Consider the following 20,650-nt stretch of genomic DNA (forward strand, 5'->3'; position numbering starts at 1 on the left):
GCTCAGAGACCCAGAGTGGCAGTCTGTGGGAGTGGGGCTCAAACTCAGAACGTCAGGATTCCAAGCTCTATGCCCTAATCACTGGGCTGCCACTCTCCTGGTAAGGCTGAGATCTGGCCTTTCCAGAAAGGCCAGATGTTTGCAATGCATGACTGATGGTTATCCACAGGTTATAACATTTCAACTGCAAGTCATCCAAAGTTGCGACGAGCTTCTTCACTATTTCATAGTTTAATGTTATCCTTTACATTTTAGCTTAGGAGCATTAAAATATTAGAGTACATTGAGCTTATTAAAAATGTGTACTAAACCGTTAAAAGCCTACATGTATCCAGTACCTTACCATTTACAGTGACGTTACCTTAATTTGTGGTATTCGTTATGACAAAGTGGAAGCCTCCGGTGGGATTAAAACTGTTTTCAAAGCACAGCAGCTGTAGTTTCATGTAATCAAATTGTCAACATGCCATATATATAGGAAGTAGCAAATTCAGGAAATTACCTAAGACTTTTGAATCTGCAATATTTGTCTCTTGGTTTCTACAGTCCTGCTGCCATTTTGAGAAAAAAATTTTTCTAAGATAAAACTTCTGATGTTTTGTTATATGTGCAAAAAGGATTTGAAATGTTATTTGTTGTCAGACTGGAGTTTTAATAACAGTAGAGCTGTAATGATTGTATAAAACGCATAAATATATCTCTTAATCTGTGAATCCATTTGTTAGGATCAATATGGTTTCCAAAGTGTCTGCTTTTGGACTTTTCCAGCCACAAAAAAATCATATGTCCTACTGAGCTGTTAGGAGAAACCATAACTTTACAGCATGTTGTGCTCATCTTATCACACCAGCAGGTGGTGATCTTGAGCACATGTGAGCTTTATCTTTCCTCAGAAAGTGAAGATTCAGGATATTTCATCACTTTATTGTATCATTAAAGTACCAGATAGGCAGGGTGGCATAAGAGCTAGAATGTGTTGCTCCCACGGGTTACGCCATCTGTAAAAAGGTTAAATGCAGGAACATTTTGCTATGACTTGTTTTTTATTGCTATATTTGTATAATTAGAAGGTTTTTTGGGAGTTAAGCCAGTTTCAGTCACATTAGCAAAGCAACAGATGAAAGAAAACTTTGTCACATAGAAAGTAGCTCAACTTTTACATACAGTATAACACAAAGTAGATGTTTGTTGTCGCTCTTGTTTTATTCTGTACAATGCAGGATTTCCCCTCAGGTCCTCTAAAGTCGTACAAAAGCCTCAAATACATCAATGCGTACTACAGTAGGATTCAAAATTAGTACCTTCCTAAACTTTTGCATCGGTCAGTTCATCTAGTAATTCTTTTTAATAATAATAATGATAATTGAACTTTATTGATCTCACATTGGAGAACTTTACCTCTGCATTTAACCCATCTCCTTGGGGAGCAGTGGGCTGCCATCATGGGGCGCCCAGGGAGCAGTGTGGGGTTAAGTCTGTGGAAGTGGGGCTCAAACTCAGAACCTCAGGATTCCGAGCTCTATGCCCACTAGACCGCCACTCCCCGCAGTGAACTTTCTTAAAATTGTTCAGATAAGTTGCATATTTTTTCCATCATGTGTTTCAGTTCTGGGTGTGAGTTGTTTTTGCTTTGAAAAGCAAACTGCAAGGTGTGATTTAAAACATCATGGTACAATGAAGGATCCAGTCTAGTAGTGTTGCAGTGTGTGAGATTTTATCATTGTGTTACTGCTGTAGCCGAATCTACCTTTCACCATCAACCGCAGCTCTGTCCTTATCACACCAGCTAAATTCCAGCAGACAAAAGATCAAGCTTTCAGTCACAGTGAGTTAGTTATGGACCAGTGAAGCAGCAGATGCATCTATAGGACAGACTGTCCCAGGATCAGTAAAGGGGGGAGGGCTTTATCATTGCTATAGTGATGCAAAAGGAGTGTGTGATTCAATCATAGACCGTTAGGTTTTACAGCTGGAGGTTTGTCAGTTTCGGAAAGATAATATTTTGTATTGATCAAAGATGTTTTCACGATAGAAAATCAGATAAGTATCTACAAAAAAGTTAGAACAATGTAAAACAAAAGAGAATAGAAAAAAGAAAAATAACTATTTACTTTAGTTTTTCTTTTTACTGACATTTTATTAGAGAATTTACTCCTTTTATAAATCCTCATAGGAAAGAGTTAAGTTGACATTTAAGCCCTAAAGCTTACCACTTACTACTTTGGTTTCATTCTTTAAAGTTTCTGAAGCACAGTCTATTTATTAAGTTGTAAATGTTTGGTTTAAATCTTAAGTCCAATATCTATGTTTTCTTTTCCTCAAATTGTAAATAATTTGTTGTTTCCTGTTATTTCCTCCAGGCTTGGAGTGGCTGAACACAGAGGCGCCCCTGTCTTTGAGCAAGGAACTGGCCGGTAAAGTGGTGCTGCTGGACTTTTTCACTTACTGCTGCATCAACTGCATGCACATCCTCCCGGATCTGCACCAGCTGGAGAACAGATACTCTGTTGAAGGTCTGTAACGACTCTCCGTGTGTCTTCAGGTCCATGTGAAGTGCCTATTAATATGATAGCCTAGTTGCAGTGATTGAAACATAAAATAGGGTAGAAAGTAACCGTGGCAACAGGTATATTAAGGAGGTAGGAAGATTGTGCAAATGGATCACAAAACCCACTTCACTATCAACAAATGAGACCGAATTAGTTCCTAATAGGCTGAATGCAGACATTGCAGTAAGGTGAAATTAAAAAATACGTTTTGTTTGTTTTGTTTTCTAATGTTGTATTAAAAAGTTCCCTTCTAGCTGTGCATTCGACGACATGCTCCCTCTTTCTTACCTAGTCTCCAAATCTTTGAAAACTGTACACAAATGCATAGACAAACTAAAGAGTCCTGTATCTAGAGGTTTTTTATGTTTATATCAGAAAATGGGTGATGATGATTAATCATTAAGAATTATTATTTTTTTTTTTAGAGCAAAATCACTGTTGTTCGTTGTCGCAGTGAACCTGCACACTGTTTTCTGCTCTGTTTGCAAAGTATCATTAACAGAGAAATAAAATCTATGTGCTGTTTAACTCAAACATGAGCTGCTAGAAGGTAATATTACGGATGTTCTAATAAGTGAAAAAAATATTGATTTTTGTTTTCGTAGTTTGACGCTTTTTTTGAAAAACTTTTGTCCTTTTTTCTCATCTCTCTTTATTTTAATTTCTCTATAATCAAATTTCTCGATGTAGCGTCTAATAGAGGTGTCATCCTTTGTAATGAGCTGTAGGTCCCAATGTGAAGCTTGTTGCATACTCCTCAGGATCTGAGAACTTCTTTTGCCTCAGAGTTTCAAACTTTACGCAAAGCCCAGCTGCTAAATTTATCTGACGTCCCACCCACTGTAGCTTATGTCACACCAGCAAAAGAAAACACAACAGCAACACAACATCAGAGGAGGCATTTTTTTACAAGACTCATTAAGGAGGAAGATAACAGCAGAATACTTTACATAACTTAGGAGAGATACTATACAAATTTTCCTCTTTTTTTCACCATCTCTGCCAGCTGATCCTCTTCGCTATACATTACATTAGGTTAACTGTACATAACCTGTAAAAAAGGTAACTAGAAAACGGAAAGGAAAAAAATTATCTCTGCTCTTCTTACTCTCAACGGCGCCCCAAATTGTTACCAATCAACCAATTGTTATCAAGATTTGTGGAGAAAAAGCATCCAGAATAATTTTGTTACTGCTGCTGGGGAATATGTGGCGCCCTTTACTAATTTTGTCAGCATCCGTTTAAAAAAAATTGATCTTTAATTTTGCAAATTATCCCGATAGATTGATTGTATGTCTTTACTGCTACACTCCCTTTGTGAAGTAGGCTTTTTTAATGACAAAAACTGGATTTTATTTCCTCCAATTATGTTGTAAACCTGCAATGAAGCTGCTTTTTATGGGTAGAGATACATTAAGCATAAAATTATTTCATTTTCTTCTAATTTCCAGTTTTCAGTCAGTGATGCCTGGAGCAGTTTAGGAAAGTTTGAAGTTTATCAACATCCTGCATCAAAGTATTGCCAACTGAGTTTAGTGAAGGTTCGACTGCATAAAGCGGCACTTTAGCCATAAGTGCATAGTACGCAGTACCTGAAGCCGAGACAATGGGGGACTCTTTTTTTTTTTTTTTTGAAATATTCAGAAAAGTTTGCAGCATCAATCTGTTGTATCTGTGTCTTCTCTATTTGAGAGGTAACTTCTGCTGCTGCCCAAATCCTCATCACTCAAACCAGTATCACTCAGCCTTTCTATCAGCTCGCCTCATCAGCAAAAGTCTCCTTTCTCTACGGCGCTATAATAAATTGTTCCCATTATAGCTGTTATGGTACTGTAACTCTAGCTGACTATAGAACCCAAACCCACAGCCTTTTTTTTTCTTTTTAGGTGCTAAAATTGGTTTTGTTCACACATTTCAGGAACTGGTATTGATTTTGAAATGTAGGCTATTGTCTCCTGAAAGTGCAGCTTCTTCCCAGTTCTTTTTGCCTGAGAGGTTGCTCTTTGAATAAAACTCTTAATAACACCTTTTATAATGAAAAAAAAATACTAAACAGGACTTAAACTTTAACATTATTTAACTTAAGGGAGGGTTTAGAATGGGTTTTAAAGTTACAGTGCTGGTTGCAGTGATTTAACTGGCTTTAAAGGAATAAGATTATCCAAAGAAACCATTTCTGATTGGTTCATTTACCTCAGTGATGTTTGAAAATATGTGTCACTGGGTGTCTATCTGACAGGGTGTGTCATTATTTCATGTCCAGTCCACGGCGTACATGTACCAGTTTTTTCTTACTGCCATAGCCGCGGTCATGTATCCCCTTTGTCAAACCTGGCCCTTAAGAAGATTCATAATTATTATTATTATTATCTATATGGGATATTTTATCTATAAAGGCTACTCTGGTCATATTTTCCTATTCTTTTCATAACCTTGTGACTTAGCCAGGTTAGTACACGCACAACCCATTTTTGGAGGCCTTATTCCTCAACGCGGGCGACTCGGGTTCAAATCCGTTTCTCTACAGTACCAATTTCATACCCCTTTCCTGTCAACATACTGTTAAAAAAACTAGTTAAAACATAAAAACCTCAACAACAAAAAAAAGATGAATTATTTCCTTTACTTTAACTTATCTGATTCCTGAATAGATTAAAGGAAATATTAAATTTGATATATTGTAATATGGGTAGGAAAAAAATCACTTTAATAGAGAAATATCCATGTCTAATATATAGGTATTTAAACGTTTAAAGGAGTCATAACCTGGTGTTTTATACATACAATCCTAAAATTGTCTTTTAATTTGTGTTTAATAATTTCTAGAAAAGAAAAAATGTAAATAACTCTCGCTCAGACCCCTGTTCTTCCAGACTTTTGTCTCTCCGAGAATTTGACCTGTGTGCACGCATGTCCATGTGGAGATAGCGTTAGCAGCATTAGAAGTTTGCTGTAGTTTGTTACCATGGTGTCCTGATCTCTTACACAATAGATAAAATGTTAAACAAGCAGCAACGCTTAGTGGCAGCCAGCAGATGAGTCCCTGATGGTTGGAATCACCTCTTTTGGTGGAATAGAGGAGTGGGTAGTGAAGGGCTAAAAATGGCACTTTGGGGAGAGAACGCTCTGGTGTTCATTTCTGGTTTGCACAAGTCCTCATTTAAAAAACACACACAAAAAAAACATGCCACTTTGACACTCTGAATTTTCCAACCGGTTTTAATTGAAGCCCCAAACCAACACATACGTTATTAAATGAAAAAAATTTTTTTTACAGTTGATGATTCCTTTAATAGAATATTCTTATAGTAGGTAAGTAAAAAACAATTTGTATAACAAATTTGAGCAAGCAACTCAAGGTGCTTTACATCATAAAACATCAAAACAAATAGGCAGTAAAATCATTTAACATATAAATTAAGTACAAAAATTATCAACACATCAGGATCATCAAACAAAATCATAAAAACCATCAACCAGACACATGATGATGATCAGATGTTTCATTTGTAGTAAGATAATTGGTTTAGAGCAGCTTTTTTTGGATTTATTTGTGGAATAGTAATGAAAGGCAGCTCTAAACAGGTTGATATTTAGCCTTGATTTAAATGAATTCAGTGTTTTGGTTATTTTCTCTGAGTCTCTTCCAGACCACAACTTTATTTCAACTTTGGTAAACCTCCCAAAATATACCTGGGTAATAAATTGGTTAAAACATTTCCACTTGCATGACCAAAACTGTCATAAAATCAGTTTAGATCATTTAAAACCAGACTCATTAAAAAAAAGGGAATCTTAAAATATAAAATGTGTTGGAACCTAAAAAAGTAGATAAAGTGCTGTTGCGTTTTGCTCAGCAGGGCCTCTGTTAGCTCCCCCTGGAAGGGAAATTGTAGTTCAACCATCTGCTTCTTCTCCAAGAGCAGGAAGGTCTTATCACAGTTGTAAAGAGACGGTAGCCAAAAATAATCTCCAGCTGCAGCAGAAGTCACTGCAGTGCTCATTTACAGCACCGTGCATCGTTGTATTCCATAGCAGTCTACTTAAAATACCAACTGCTTGAATGGTTTAAGCTGCTGCATCCATTTACAACTTTTATTAGAGGTTTTTGAGCCTAAAGATTTTAATGTCCTGCAGACTGAAGCTGCAAAAAGTTGGTTTTGTTGAAAATGTAATTTTGATTTTATGAAAACTTTTGAGTTACAGTTAAATCAAATTAGATTAATAAAAAAAAATAAAGGAAACTTTCTATAAAGTTATTCAAAAGGACAAAAGAAGTCTTTTTTTTGTTTCCTTTTTGACAAGTTTAAACTAGTCAGTTGAAATCCAGTCAGGGTTTTCAAGATTTCATATTTTTATAACCTCTTTTCCTCCATTTATTCCATATTTCTCTCTCTGTTTTGATGTAATTTAAGGATAAAATGTACCCTGAAGAAAACAGTTTGAATTAAAGTGTGATAAATATGGAAAACAAACTTCACAGCACACACAGACACGCTGCAGTTATTAAAGGTTAAACTGACAATGGAAACTAATTCTGCCTTATTCTGTGCTGAAAATTCTTTCATTTACTCTCATAAATCCTGCAGGAACCTCATTCCAAAGATCATCTCGCCGGCCGTGTTATAATTGAGCTGTGAGCCTGGTTGCGCTCAGAGCACAGTGCGCTTATCTTTGGCACTGATTCGGGTACATTTTGTTTGCAGCTCTGGTCGGTGAGGTGTGGGAGCCACCCTGTCCATTCACTCCCACAGTCCGCTCGCTCACGCACCCTCCCATTGTCACTACAATATGTCGCTGGTGCTACACTGTTTGGCAAAGGTTGTAAGAGACAGAAGTAAGCAGAGAGTATGAGGCTGTGGTTCTTAATGCTCAGGAAGCAACAATTCAAATCTTTCTGCAATTGAAGTTTATTTTTTTTATTATTATTTCTGTGAAAACCAAGCTTAACTTAACTACTATGAGTCTGTGAAAGGTATTTGCTCTATAAATGTTTGGCTTTTTAAGTTTAGAACAACTAAAAACAAGTGTCCAGTGTATATTTACTTTGCATATTTGACAAATTTAGAAATGCATACAGTCTGTTCTTATTTTCAGTTCATCTTTCATTCTATCAAATTATGCCTTTGGTGGTTTTCAGTGCATTTTAGTGCATTGCAGATGCAAATGTTTTTGTAACTGAAAATTGATTAAATTTATTAGGGTGTATCACAGTTTCTATTTCTAACTATTATTTTTTTAGGCCTCCATCTCAAAGTATTCTGTCATTTCCTGGACCAAAACTGAGAAATATGCAGAAAGTGTGAAAGAAAAAGAGACAATCAAGAGGTTGCCAGAGTTGCTGAAGACAATAATGTCATTAAAAGATGATTTATGTGAGGAATTATCCTTTAAAATTGGGATGTCAGCAGAAAGTCTGGGAGCATTGGTTTCAAGTTTTAGCCTAATGGCACTAATACAGATAAGAGGCGTTTGTTGGAAGCCTGTTTTACCTGTAATTCAACAATTTCATAAAATGACGATATGCTGAGAAATAAATCAGATTTCATATTTTTTTTTACTTCACCACTGTATTGTAGCTCTGAAAATAATGGGCCTCATGTAACAACATTTTCATAACCTTGTAAATTTCTCTTACTTTTCTCCTTCTGTGGATTGATAAGAATGCGACACATCAGACTCAACAAATGTTTTTAACTTCAGTAAATGATCGTAAATAATCCTCATAAAGGTGATGCACGATAAATGTAGATCTGCAAAATTAACACCCCGATTTTTCCATAAAAGGCATTAAAGACGAAGAAGAAAAACTTTAAAGGTTTGCAGATTGAGGTCTGACTGTGAGCCGAACAGCAGAATTAAAGGACCAGTAAAATGGTAAGCAGTGGGGAATAAATTACAAAAGCTCTAAACGCTGTGGTTGCCCCGTGTGCAGAAGTAAAAATAAAAGAAAAGAATAAAAATAATTTAAAAAGAACAATCATTTTTTCTGAAAACAGTCAATGAAAACTACAGATGGAGGAAAGAACAGCATCATACTTTCCTGTATGTACCTCTCCACCCTTTACCACACTCTCCATTGTCTAACATTGCATACATTTTTTATAAAATATAAAACATTTACAGCAAAACTCAGCAAAAATTTGTTCTTGCAAGCGCTTCTTGCATGATGCCCATTGTTTCAGCACCAACTGTCACACCACTAAAACTGTTCAGCTTAGTTTACAGGCAGTTGTTCGACTATGTGACCATGTTGTCATGTGAAAAGGAAGTTAAAACTCTGATATATAATCAGAGTGGCATCAAACTCCCCCTTTTTTAGATGAGATAAAAATGTGTTTGGCCTAAAGCTAGTCAATATGGCAAAATGGTCATAAGATTATCCAATCCACTGTATTTATATAGCACATTTAAACAACAAAACATTTCTGAACTGCTGCACTTGGAACAAGGTCAGTATAAAACAATAAATATAAATAAAACAGTTTAAAACAATAAATACAATAAAATAAATACAAAGCCACATGGGACCACATAACTTACGCAATGCTAAAAGCCAGAGAATAAAAGTGAGTCTTAATACGAGATTTAAAACACTCCATACGTATATTAAGGGGCAGAGCATTCCACAGCTTAGGGTCGACAACGCAGAACGCTCTGTCCCCTCTGGTTTTCTGATCTGTCCTAGGAGTCACAATTTGGAGCAGGCCCTCAGACCTTAAAGCAAGCAGGGGACGATGCATTTGGATGAGGTCTGCAAAGTACTTTAAAAACAAACAACAATAATATTAACATCAATTCTAAACTTAACATGGAGACAGTGCAAAGATGCAAGGATTGGCGTGATTTGTTCACGTTTTTTGGTGCCACTTAAAATTCTGGACTGACTGCAAGCAGGAAAGTACCTTGTGGCTACAGAAATGCCTGAATAAATTGCATTGCAGAAGTCCATACAACGTGAATGCACGACTTGCTCAAAAAGATTAAAAGATAAAAATGGCTTAACTTTGGTTAAAAGACAAAGATGATAAAAACCTCATTTTAAAACGCCATTGATCTGTATCAGATTTAAAATCACTATCTGGCTGGTGACTTTGGGACGCAAATAATTTTGGAGTGATCCCAAGTTTGTGTGGGCAGATCCAAAAACCATAACTTCTGTTTTACCCTCATTCAGCTTTAAAAATAATTCTTGGCTAATCAAGTATTGACGTCACCTAGACAGTCGAGCAGGGGTGTCAGGGGCCCTTCTTAGCAATAGGCATGAAGATTTGACAGTCAGCGTAGAAGTGGTAAGACAGGCCATGCTTCTTAAAAATCTCCCCAAGTGGGAGGAGGTACAAAGCAAAAAAAAGTGGGTTAAAAAAGATTATTGATCATTGGTCTCTTGAAGGTATAGTAGAAGATGTTCGTCCAGGTAGAACATAAAATAAGTGGTCCTCCTAATTGTCAGTCATTCTGGGGATATGTTTACGTATGGGGGTCCTACGTGCTCGTCCCCAATTTCACTTACCGGTGGTAAATCTGACATAGTAGAAAAATAGAGGAGAGAGGAGAAACTGTGCTTGTGCATGCTCTTGCACACGTTATAGATGTTCATGTTCTGGAGCGGGTATGGGGTTGTGCATGTGCATTTTTTTTTTAAGTGAAGAGGGCGGGTCTTTTGAAAAATTCACAAAAATCCTCCACAATACCTTTAAAGTTTGTGTTTATTTTCCCTGTGTTTTTGTCTGTCAATCCCGGACAAACAGGATAAACAAGTGTGTTTCTGTTAAGTCAGGAAGTCTTTCCTGTTCCTCTGGTTATTTTCTCAGATTTCTCTCCCTTTTCTGCACAGACAATCTTTGCAGCAAAGTACCTGCTGCCAAATATCACTTTGACATATCCCTGCAAAAAAAGAAAAACTTTATTATGAAAACATTTATTCCCCCCACATACTTGTGCATATTGGGGCCTTAAATGCATGTAAATTCCATATATGGTCTTTAATTCCTGTTTTTAATAGCAGCATGTCTACAACCATTTTTCCATGTCAAACAGTACATTTAAAATTACTCGTTGATGAGGCATATTTTGGGAAAGTTAATAGTTATACCCTTGTGGTGACATTTCCCCTCTAAAGTAATCTAATTTATTCTACTTTAATGATGTTTACCATTTTAAATTGTGTAATGATGCTTATACAGATGCCTATATGAAGACAAAGCATCTAAATAAAGAAAAGAAATACTGACATTATCTTGGTGCACCACAAAAAACTTTTAGTGCATGCTCCTGTTGACAAGGTAGATTTCTCACGTCTTTACAAAGAATTATATGAGTTTTAAATGTGGGAAAACTGTACAAAAAAGGGATGTGTTTGAGTTAATTGTCCAACTCTGGTTAAGAGACAGGAAGGGAACCTGTTTGAAGTATTTCCTGTGAGAGTTTGACCCTCGCAGACAGATTTTTAGCTCAAACCAGCATCAAAAATCATTATTCTCTGGTTTTAACTTTGTTTGAAATCATATCATGACACTTTTTGAGTTCTTGAAAAAACTAATAACCCTTCAAAAAAATCCTAGCACAATAAAACACTTAATGGGATTAAATTTTTAAGGAGTCTTATTACAATTGAAGAACAAAAGTCTGATTAATCCAGCATCTTTTATATGTCTGGTTGTTTGTTTTCTTATTGATTAAAATAATCCTGAACTGCAGCAATACTGCTGTAACCTGATGTTTTAACAGTTTGTTTGAAGTTTAGTTGCATAGTTTTATATTAAGTTGAATCTTCCAGATGTTGTATAATGAATAATTAACATCAGGTAGTATTAAACAGTCTTTAGGTGAGTTTGTGCTCATGTATGTCAGCAGCATTTTGTGTACGTTTGAGTGTAATTTTCTCTCCCTCTCTGTTTAATCCCTCTCGCAGATGGGCTGGTGATTATCGGTGTGCACTCTGCCAAATTCCCCAATGAAAAAGTAAGTGTTGTTCTGGGTTGTTTGTCTTTGGACAGGCTGGTCTGGGAAAGCTTTACTGGATTTTAAAAACTGCCAAGAAACAATTCCACTGTATTACAGTAGCTTAGTATCCCCGATTAAAAAAGTTTTGAAAAACTTCAATATGACTATTTTAATACATTTCAAAAACAGAAAAAGAGAGAGAAAAGTTTCATGTTCTTTTTTTGTTGCCACATGTTTAGCTTTTTTTGAGTTTCTACTAAAATAAAGCTAAATTGATTATTTCTAATTGGTCGGTGTCAAGAACCTTTAGCTGATAATTCATGTTTCCCTGCATTTGACTATTATGCAATGCAGAGGCCCATTTTGCAAATATTCTCCTCCAAATACAAAAAACAAAGTATACATTTCAAGTAAGGTAGATGTGTGTTGGTCCTTCCAAGTCAAGAAAAGTAACCATCAAATATATACTTGCATAAAACTGCTCATATGTAGAGTCAGAGTAATACGTTTAAAAGTTTAAAATGGCTCACACTGTGACAAGTTTGGATTAGGACCCGGGTTTATGTTGCCTCCATAAAAGTATATCATTGTTGGTGAACGATGGAAATCTGCAGCATCTTCTGGGTTAATAGATCTCCAAAGCTATCTGAATACTAATTGTTTGCTTAGAGGGCATCCCTGAAAAAAAGCAGCATTTTTTGCCCTGCCACAAATACTGTAAATCATTGTCCCTACTTTAGATAACAGTACCTTCTCTATTGGATAGATCACATGTACCAGCCTCTGCTCCTTCCCCTTGTATTCATCACTCTTTATATCTTGGATCACAATTATTAGATCCTATCCCAATCTGCTCAAAATTTCCCCTTTACCAATTTTCCCGCTTCTGACCCATCATCTTTAAAAGGAGAAGAAATGTAGAAGAAAATGTTCACTTTCTGCATTATACATGCCACCCACCAACTGGTGCCATGTTGAAGAGATAATCGATGTTATTCACTTCACCTGTCACTGGTCAATTTCTTAATCCTGATCGGGGAACAAAGCATTCACCACAAAGGGAACCAGTGTGCATATTTTAAAAGCAATTGATTCTCACTGGATTTTTCTCCTAATTTAATGTTCTAAAATGAAGGGTTGGATTTCATTTCATTAAAATGAAAGGTGGTGTTGTCACACTGGGTTATAGCTTAAACCAGCCGAGGTTCCGGGATTTCCAAAGTTAAAGAGTATTATAGAGTATTTGGTTGGACGGATAGGATATGACTGGTTTCCTAGCTGCCTAATTTCTGAGGTCACACCTTTTCCTAGTAGATAGTCAGACAATCAAGTAGCTTGTGATTAATCTACCACATCCAGTTAAAGAGGCATTAGGGAGGTTTCTAATGATACTGCCACCTGTGTCCATTAAACAGAACTGCAGCACTCTTCTGCTCGTTCTTGGAGCTCGCGCTTGTCCTTAACAAGGTTTTTAGCTTTTTTTCTTTCTTCGCTTCTGAGTATCTACAAATCTATCTTGAATATGACGGTTTCATTGTTTGCTAGGACCCATTTTACTGGACGGAAGAGAGTCATCCACGACCTTAGACACAAAACTCTCCTCCTCTTGCATGTTTCCGCTGTCCATAGCGTTCTGTGACAGTGTCCTTGCTAAGTGCTACTTTGTCACAATGTAATTTCCCATCGGGAACCTACTAGCACTATGTTGCTAACTGGTTAGCAAGATGCTTCAGACAAACCAGCAACAACCAAACTGCTTGCAAACCTTCCGCCACAACAATCCTGCGCCCTTGATAAACGGCCAATCATAGGCACTATATTCACTTGTTTAGAGTCAGGCACCACTAGGGGGGAATTCGAATTGCAACGGTTGGAACAGCCGCTTCCCTACGACTTTAAAAGTCAGGCAAACCCATTTGGATAGTGGAAGATAAAACCTTTCAATACCATTACCGGCCACATATCTGACTCACTAACTATTTAACTATTTTTATTAATTTAAGCCAAAACTAATTACATATTATATTAAACTGTACTTGCAATATTCATCACTGTTAGTTGCCATTTCCTTTTTCTTCTGAGCACGGAGCAGCCTGCTTGCTTGGACTCGCAATAAATCATGGGATACCCTAGGGCAGTGGTCTCCAACCCTGGTCCTCAAGATCTACTGTCCTACAGATTTTAGATGCATCCCTGCTTCAACACAGCTGAATCAAATGAATGGCTTGAAAAGGTAATCAATCATTTGATTCAGCTGTGTTGAAGCAGGGATGCATCTAAAATCTGTAGGGCAGTAGATCTTAAGGACCAGGGTTGGAGACCACTGCCCTAGGCTGTGAATCATGGGATACCCTAGTCCTTTCAACTAGGGGACAGGAAGGCTGCATTTGTCGGTTGCACACAAACGAGTCTTAGAATCTGAACAGGCCTCGGCACCATGCTATAACGTAATCAGCCAATGATTCTGGCCATCAGAGGATGCAGCCGAATTGTTTCTCACAAAGTTCATCCTTAATAATAGGCATCCTGGATGTTTTAGTTATCTCTCTTTTTAAACACACAAATGGTAGCTCATAGGAGGCCTATGCAGAACTTTGACGTGCTGAGGAGGTAGTAACTACCTCCAGGGAGAAGAACTAAATCAAGCAAGATAGCAGCCCTGAGGACTGAATTTGGACAACGCAGTTTTAGAGATGACATTCCACAAAGGAGAAAAACTCAGGCAGATATTTGTAGTTTACAAATTTCATGAAGTTATTGCCATGTCTCCAAGTCGTTCATTAGGATGAGTTCTATTAGCTGAGTTGTAGTTTCTATATTCAACCTTAAACTTCTATTCCATAGAGAAAGTGTGAGGAGGATTAAGATTATACTGTTTTCTTTTTGGTTTGTTTTTAGATATAAAGTAATAATCATAATAACTGTCCTTATTTTTTATGGAGCCGAGGCGGAAGTTCAAGAAACGATTACTTACCCTCATCCGCCTCCATCACAGGCCAATCATTTTTGAACCATACCTCCATAAAAGCCAGTCAGCATCCAGAGTTTATCTTAAAATGTCTCCAAATCCACATCTTAGTCTGCTACCCAAAGCGCAGGCAGTGGTTGCGCTATCTCGGACTTCGATTCAGACAACCCCGATTCAACCCACCTCCATCCCATTCTCCACCATTGTAGCTAAAGCTTCGTCAGAGTGTCATTCCTCCCGGACTCATACTGCGTTCCCTGTATCATCTCAACCGGTCTGGCAGAAGACCTCCATGTTGAGCCTGGTTCTGCCAGAGGTTTCTTCCGAATGGGGAGTTTTACCTCTCCACTGTCACTCCATGCTTGCTCATCATGGACTGGTTCATGCCAACTGTGTTATCTAAGCTGGACTTCATGCAGTCCACTTGATCTTTCCATAAAGCCTCATCTATCTCCACTCTACCACTAGTTTCAGGCCTGGGGGGAAACATCCCTATTCTTTACTCCTGTTTATGCATTTCAAAGCAAAATTCAGAACTAATGTTTCCTACTGAGGTCTGAGCACCAAAGACTAAAGTAATTGTATCAATAAAATTCTTCTAATTGTCTTTCTGTGTGAGTATTTTAGATTTAAACACCCTTTTCATGCTGAAGTTATTTACAGGTGGTGTAGAACATGAAGCAGAGTGATTCTACGCACCAGTGCATCAGGTGGTTTCTGAATTTTACAAGGTTCTTTAAAATTACTATAGAAATCATACAGCTTTGATATTAGAAATTTAAATTTCGTGCTTTTGCATGCTTAAGTATGCAAAAGTGAAAACATTAAAATGTGAATACTTCAGTAGTTTAACTTGACTCTGATTTGACAATGATTATCAATACTTCTACTCATGTACTATAGTTGATTACTTTGTCCACCACTGGCATAGAGGAGTTTACCCTATCCCCTTAAACACTCTCTCACCTAATGAGTGTGTATTGCATGTTCCTTCAGCCCGTGAGCAAGTGACCATGTACCTCGTTGGTGATATGCTTGGCAGTGCCTCATCTGCTGTCTGCTCTTTACTGGAATTCCCTAACTTTCCTCTACAGTTAATCAGTCATGGACACTTTCTGGTTCCACAGAGCTGAGCAGGAACCAAATATTTAAAGTTTAAATCATCGGATTCATATTTTTGTTACAGAACATGCCACAAATCATTAAATTTTTTTATTTAGTTACTTTTGTAACATATTATAAATGAGAATCACTTAATTCCAGGTGACTTTATCTGCAAATAACTTTATTTTTCTCTGTAAAAGAAGGAAGAGGATGGACACTTTAAACCCTGTTCTTTTAGATTTCTGTTTTCTGACCTTCTTCATGAGCACAGATAGAATTAACATGTTCCTATTAATTACTACAACTTCAGAGTATGAACACTTCTGCTTGCTCCAACCAGTTTGGTTTCACTTCCTCTTGTCCTCCATCTTACAGAGGAGACACATCATTTCCTCTTCTGCTCCAGATGCACTTAAGGCTTTAGATCTTAATATGCTATTCTTGAATTATGAGCTTATTTTAATGTTTTTACATGGGAACAAGGGTAGATCTTACCTCAGTTGACAGAGATTACACTTTAATATAATATAAAACTAATGTCAGATGTGTATCGCTGTGTTATTAAAAAAAAATAAAAAAATTAAACTTTTAGTTTTAAAATATCAATAGAAACATGAATGAAAGCCATTTAGGAGATTAAGTTACTACTATTTTGGGAAAATATTTCCTTTGCATTATAACCCTTAAAAATAACTGAACAGATTGTTTTAGCTGCAGCCTTTAAACCCAGAATTTTAACTATTATCATTATAATGGCCTCAATAGTTTCCTACCTGGTCCTGTGTGTCTATGAGAGGATTTTTATAAAATTCGGCAGGAAAACAGCTTGTAAATAAACCTCTGGAATCGTCATTTTATCTATAGTTTTATTTTGAAAATGCCTCTAATCCCACTTTAGATTAAAATAATTATTTTGTGTAACAACAGATATCTTTGATATTTAGTCTTGTTGGCTTTTTTCTGTCAGCAAACATGTTAGTGAATTATTTTTTTTTTTTACTTCTGTGGCTAAAAAAGTTAAGTTAAAAAAATATATATATTTATCCAAAAGTTTCTTTTTTATCTGAATCAAAACATTTTTCATCTGAAAACACTTTCTATATTTTTCTGATAGAGGATGAAACATTTTTTTAATAAAAGCTTCCTTTTTGCTCAGGTTCTGGATAACATCCGGAGCGCAATGCTCCGATATGACATCTGCCACCCAGTGGTCAACGATAATGAGGCGTCTCTCTGGCACGAACTGGAAGTCTCCTGCTGGCCCACACTGGTTCTGCTAGGACCACGCGGCAACCTGCTCTTCTCTCTGGTGGGCGAAGGCCACAGCGACAGACTAACACTTTTCACTGACGTTGCTCTCCGTTATTACAAGGAACAAGGCCAGCTGAAGACCCACTCGGTGGCAATTAAGCTCTACAAGGACTCTGTGCCACCCAGCATCCTTTCCTTCCCTGGGAAGGTGGCTGTGGATCACTGCGGCAAAAAGCTGGCCATAGCAGATACGGGCTATCACAGAATCCTGGTGGTGTCTTCTACCGGACAGCTGCTGCATGTCGTAGGAGGTAAGGAGTCACAGTTTTGTCCTGCTACAGCCAGAAGCTTCAGTTATTTTAATGCTATTTTATGTGTCAAAAAATTCACTCCACCCTTTAGTCCTGCACTTTTGAAACATTCAGGCAGCTTTGACTGGATGGCTTGTTGTGGAATGACCAAGTCAAAGACTTGACAATACTTCGAAATTGATGCCCCAACCTGCTTATCTTCCAATCTAGGGCTGAAAGGATTAATCAGATTAATCGTGATTAATTGATTATTGAAATAATCACCAACTAATTGAGTAACCGATTTATCGTTAACCCCAGTATAGAGACTCTAAAACATTCCTGCAGCTGACAGAACAAACCCACCTTGAGCAGCATTTATACCAAAGTTGTAAAAAATATATGTAAACATTTAGCATTATTTGTAAAAATCCTTTTCTTCTGTCAATATTCTCTATAAAGAACTCCTCAAGTGGGAAAGTTTTGGTTTCACCTGGTTGTATTTGGCAAGAAGTCTCCTTTAAAGAACCTTTTGCTATCCAATTGTTAATCTCAATCCCAATCGAGAAAATAAATCAACAGATTCATTGATTTGCAAAAACTTTGTGAGTTGTAGCCCTAATCAAATCTGACTGAGCTGGGGCTATTTTGCAGAGGAAAAAATGCATCAATTTCGCTTCTATGTGCTAAAACTGGTAAATACACACTACTCCGAAAGACAAATTGTAGATGAACACACATTAAAGTTTTTCCTTGAGTTATAAATTGTTAAAAGCTAAAGGGTCATGAATACTGGCCTTATATAGATAAAGCAGCAAGTAATGAGCAATAATTGAGAATTTTTTGGTGATGGTGGGATGATGCTATCGCCTCAGTGCCTCGCATCAGAACCACATGGTTGCCGCGTTGGCCTCGGACCAGCTGAACGTTTGGCAGCAGCAGAAATGAAGACATGCTGCCATTTTGGCTAAGTGTGTACAGCAGAGAGAAGGAAGTACAGGGCCAGTTTTATTTTTGTGCTGATGACCTCATCTTTCTGGACAGATGTACAAACAAGTAAAAATTAACACCTGCTTAATGATTAATGTACTAATTATACACAGAGGCATGTAAAAGTATGCACACCCGTTCAAAGTAGGTCAGATTATCGCCTACTAGATGGGTGATGAAAGGAAAATGACTCAATGTTTTCAAAGTATTGCCTGCATTTTCATTCAGCCCATTTACTCTGATTCCCCTTAATAAAATCCAACTCTGGGTGTTGGAGAAACAAAATGAAGTCATTGAAGGATAGTTGTGTAAAAGAAATGTGAAATTTTCTGTTACAGGACCTCAAAGAGGCAGACAGGATGGCGACTTGTCTGAAGCTTCTTTCAACTCCCCGCAGGGTGTCGCCATTAAAAACGACACTGTTTTCGTGGCCGACACTGAAAATCACCTGATTCGAAAGGTAGGATTTCTCTTCATCTTTGCCATCTTAGATACTGCTTGGATGTTAAAGTTTGTTTGTTTTAGGTGGACCTGGTGAGGGGACAAGTTAGCACGCTGGCTGGTATAGGCACACAGGGGACAGACAAAGAGGGCGGAGCCATGGGACCCCAGCAGCCAATCAGTTCTCCGTGGGATGTGACGCTCGGCAGTGCTGGTGAGTCTTTTTGCAGCTGGGTTTGCCTGGAAGTGGAAGGATAATATTTTTCTCCTTGTCTATATCTGACCTTTCTCTAAGCGCCTGCCAGACAGATGCCCCTCTGTCCTGTTTTTGTATTCTCTCCATACTCTTCTCCGCCATCAATAATTCCTAAATCCATCTAAGCTATTGTCTGGACATTATTGAACCTTATTACTTTGCAGATCAGGTTTCATGCAGATTGAGATGAAGGTGAAGAGAAAACATCTGTTAGCCATTGAATAAGACTACTTTGTGATTTATATTGTGCTAATTAGATGGTTTCATGAAGGTCGAGTGATTCATAAATTACTTAGAAATACAACCAAGTCATCTGAGGTTCCCTTTATGCCTGCATCACCCAGCAGTGCACAGATAAAATGTTATCCAAAAAAACTAAACAGCACTTTAAAATATACTGTTTTTTTAGAACAATGTGTTTCTGCAAAATCTGGAAAAGAAATTTATTTGGAAATTAAAATAAGCTTAACATTATTGTTTGTCCAAGGTTGTGTTTGTCCTTCCTTCCTATTATGACAATCTTAAAAGGAAACTATTGTTTTTGAATAAATGCTTAACTTTTTATGTATTAAGTGATAAACTTTCTCCAAAATGATCTATTATAAAATTTTGGGGAGGAATTTTTTTCCCCCATCTAAAACCAAGCCATCTTAAAAAAAAAAGAAAATGTACCAAAAATGTAAAAAGTACATTATGGTTAAAAAAATGCTCTATCTGAAGTATGAAGTACCTAATAAAAAGTTCTTTGAATACAACACGTTTACCACAGTTTTCAGCCAGAGGACAAGAAATGTGGCTACATTTTGTATTTCCAAGGTGCCTCAAGGTGAATTACATGAATAAAGAGCAAAGCTGATGTAAATCTGTTCTGCTTCAGAACAAGTTTTAAATGTTTATCTACTTGATAATAAATACAGTATTTATCATCACTTTGGTAGGAAGTGTTTTTGTACGCAGGATGGAACTAAAGAGAATAAGTTGGTTAAACAAATATTTTGATCTAATTTGAGTGTTACAGTATTAATCAAGCTTTGTTAATGAGTCAGTTTAATTTAAGTGATTCTATAAAGAATAATAATCAGCTAAAGCTGGAACTTTGCAGAAAAAAATACAAAAACATCCTGAAGTTCTTCTGTTCTCACGCATAAATCTAAGACATTTGCTTCATCAGAGCTCAGTCCATCAGGTTTCTTAGGGTGTGTTCACATCTACCACATTTGGGCTGCTTTAAACGGGCAACAGTTCCTTTTCCCCTTCCGCCTGGACCTTTCCTGCTGGTGTAAATAAAGACCAGCGATCTGACCAAACAACTGACACCTTTTGAGGTCGCCTCAGTCCGCTTCCAAACAGAATTTGGTGTGGCTCACTTCTTTATACAAATGTTCTAGTGAGCTTAGTATTAAAATTGTAAATGTTATGCTGTTACTGTGCTCAGCAAGTCCGCTGCCATCAAGCTGCAGGTCAGAACGGTTGATTAAAGGATGCCTTCTCTGACACCTTAAAAAAAATCAAATATAAATGTCTTAAAATCTACAGATTGTAGACTGTTTTTCTGTCTGCACTGTCCTGCTGTAGTCATTTCTGACAGAATGGGAGAAACGCTTGTCTTTGCTATGACCGGTAGACCACTTGCAAAAAGCACATATTAAATACAAACCAGACCAAGAACAAACAATAAAAGTCCACTTCTTGCTAACTAACAGACCAAAGGTGAATACACCCTATGACTTTATTCTTTCCCAATTTCCTCAGCACTTACTCTCCTTTTCTTTTCAAAATATTCCAGCCTATGCTTTTTTCCTAAGAAGAAAAGTCCTGTAACCTCCATCAAAAGTTGTTTTTCAAACTTTTTAGA

At 37.1% G+C, this 20,650-nt stretch overlaps 1 protein-coding gene across 1 annotated transcript in view; it reads left to right on the top strand.

Moving 5' to 3' along the window:
- The window catches only part of nhlrc2 (NHL repeat containing 2), a 33,490-nt gene that overhangs the window by 1,247 nt on the left and 11,593 nt on the right, over positions 1-20,650 (top strand). Inside the window, exons 2-6 of the mRNA XM_038280571.1 lie at positions 2,361-2,513; positions 11,464-11,513; positions 16,724-17,129; positions 18,437-18,558; positions 18,624-18,753. Of these exons, the coding sequence (XP_038136499.1) occupies positions 2,361-2,513; positions 11,464-11,513; positions 16,724-17,129; positions 18,437-18,558; positions 18,624-18,753 (861 nt within the window). The remainder of the gene's footprint in view (positions 1-2,360; positions 2,514-11,463; positions 11,514-16,723; positions 17,130-18,436; positions 18,559-18,623; positions 18,754-20,650) is intronic.

The sequence above is a fragment of the Cyprinodon tularosa genome, unplaced genomic scaffold (assembly GCF_016077235.1).
Source record: "Cyprinodon tularosa strain WSP-4 unplaced genomic scaffold, ASM1607723v1 ctg161, whole genome shotgun sequence".
Classification (NCBI taxonomy): Eukaryota; Metazoa; Chordata; class Actinopteri; order Cyprinodontiformes; family Cyprinodontidae; genus Cyprinodon; species Cyprinodon tularosa.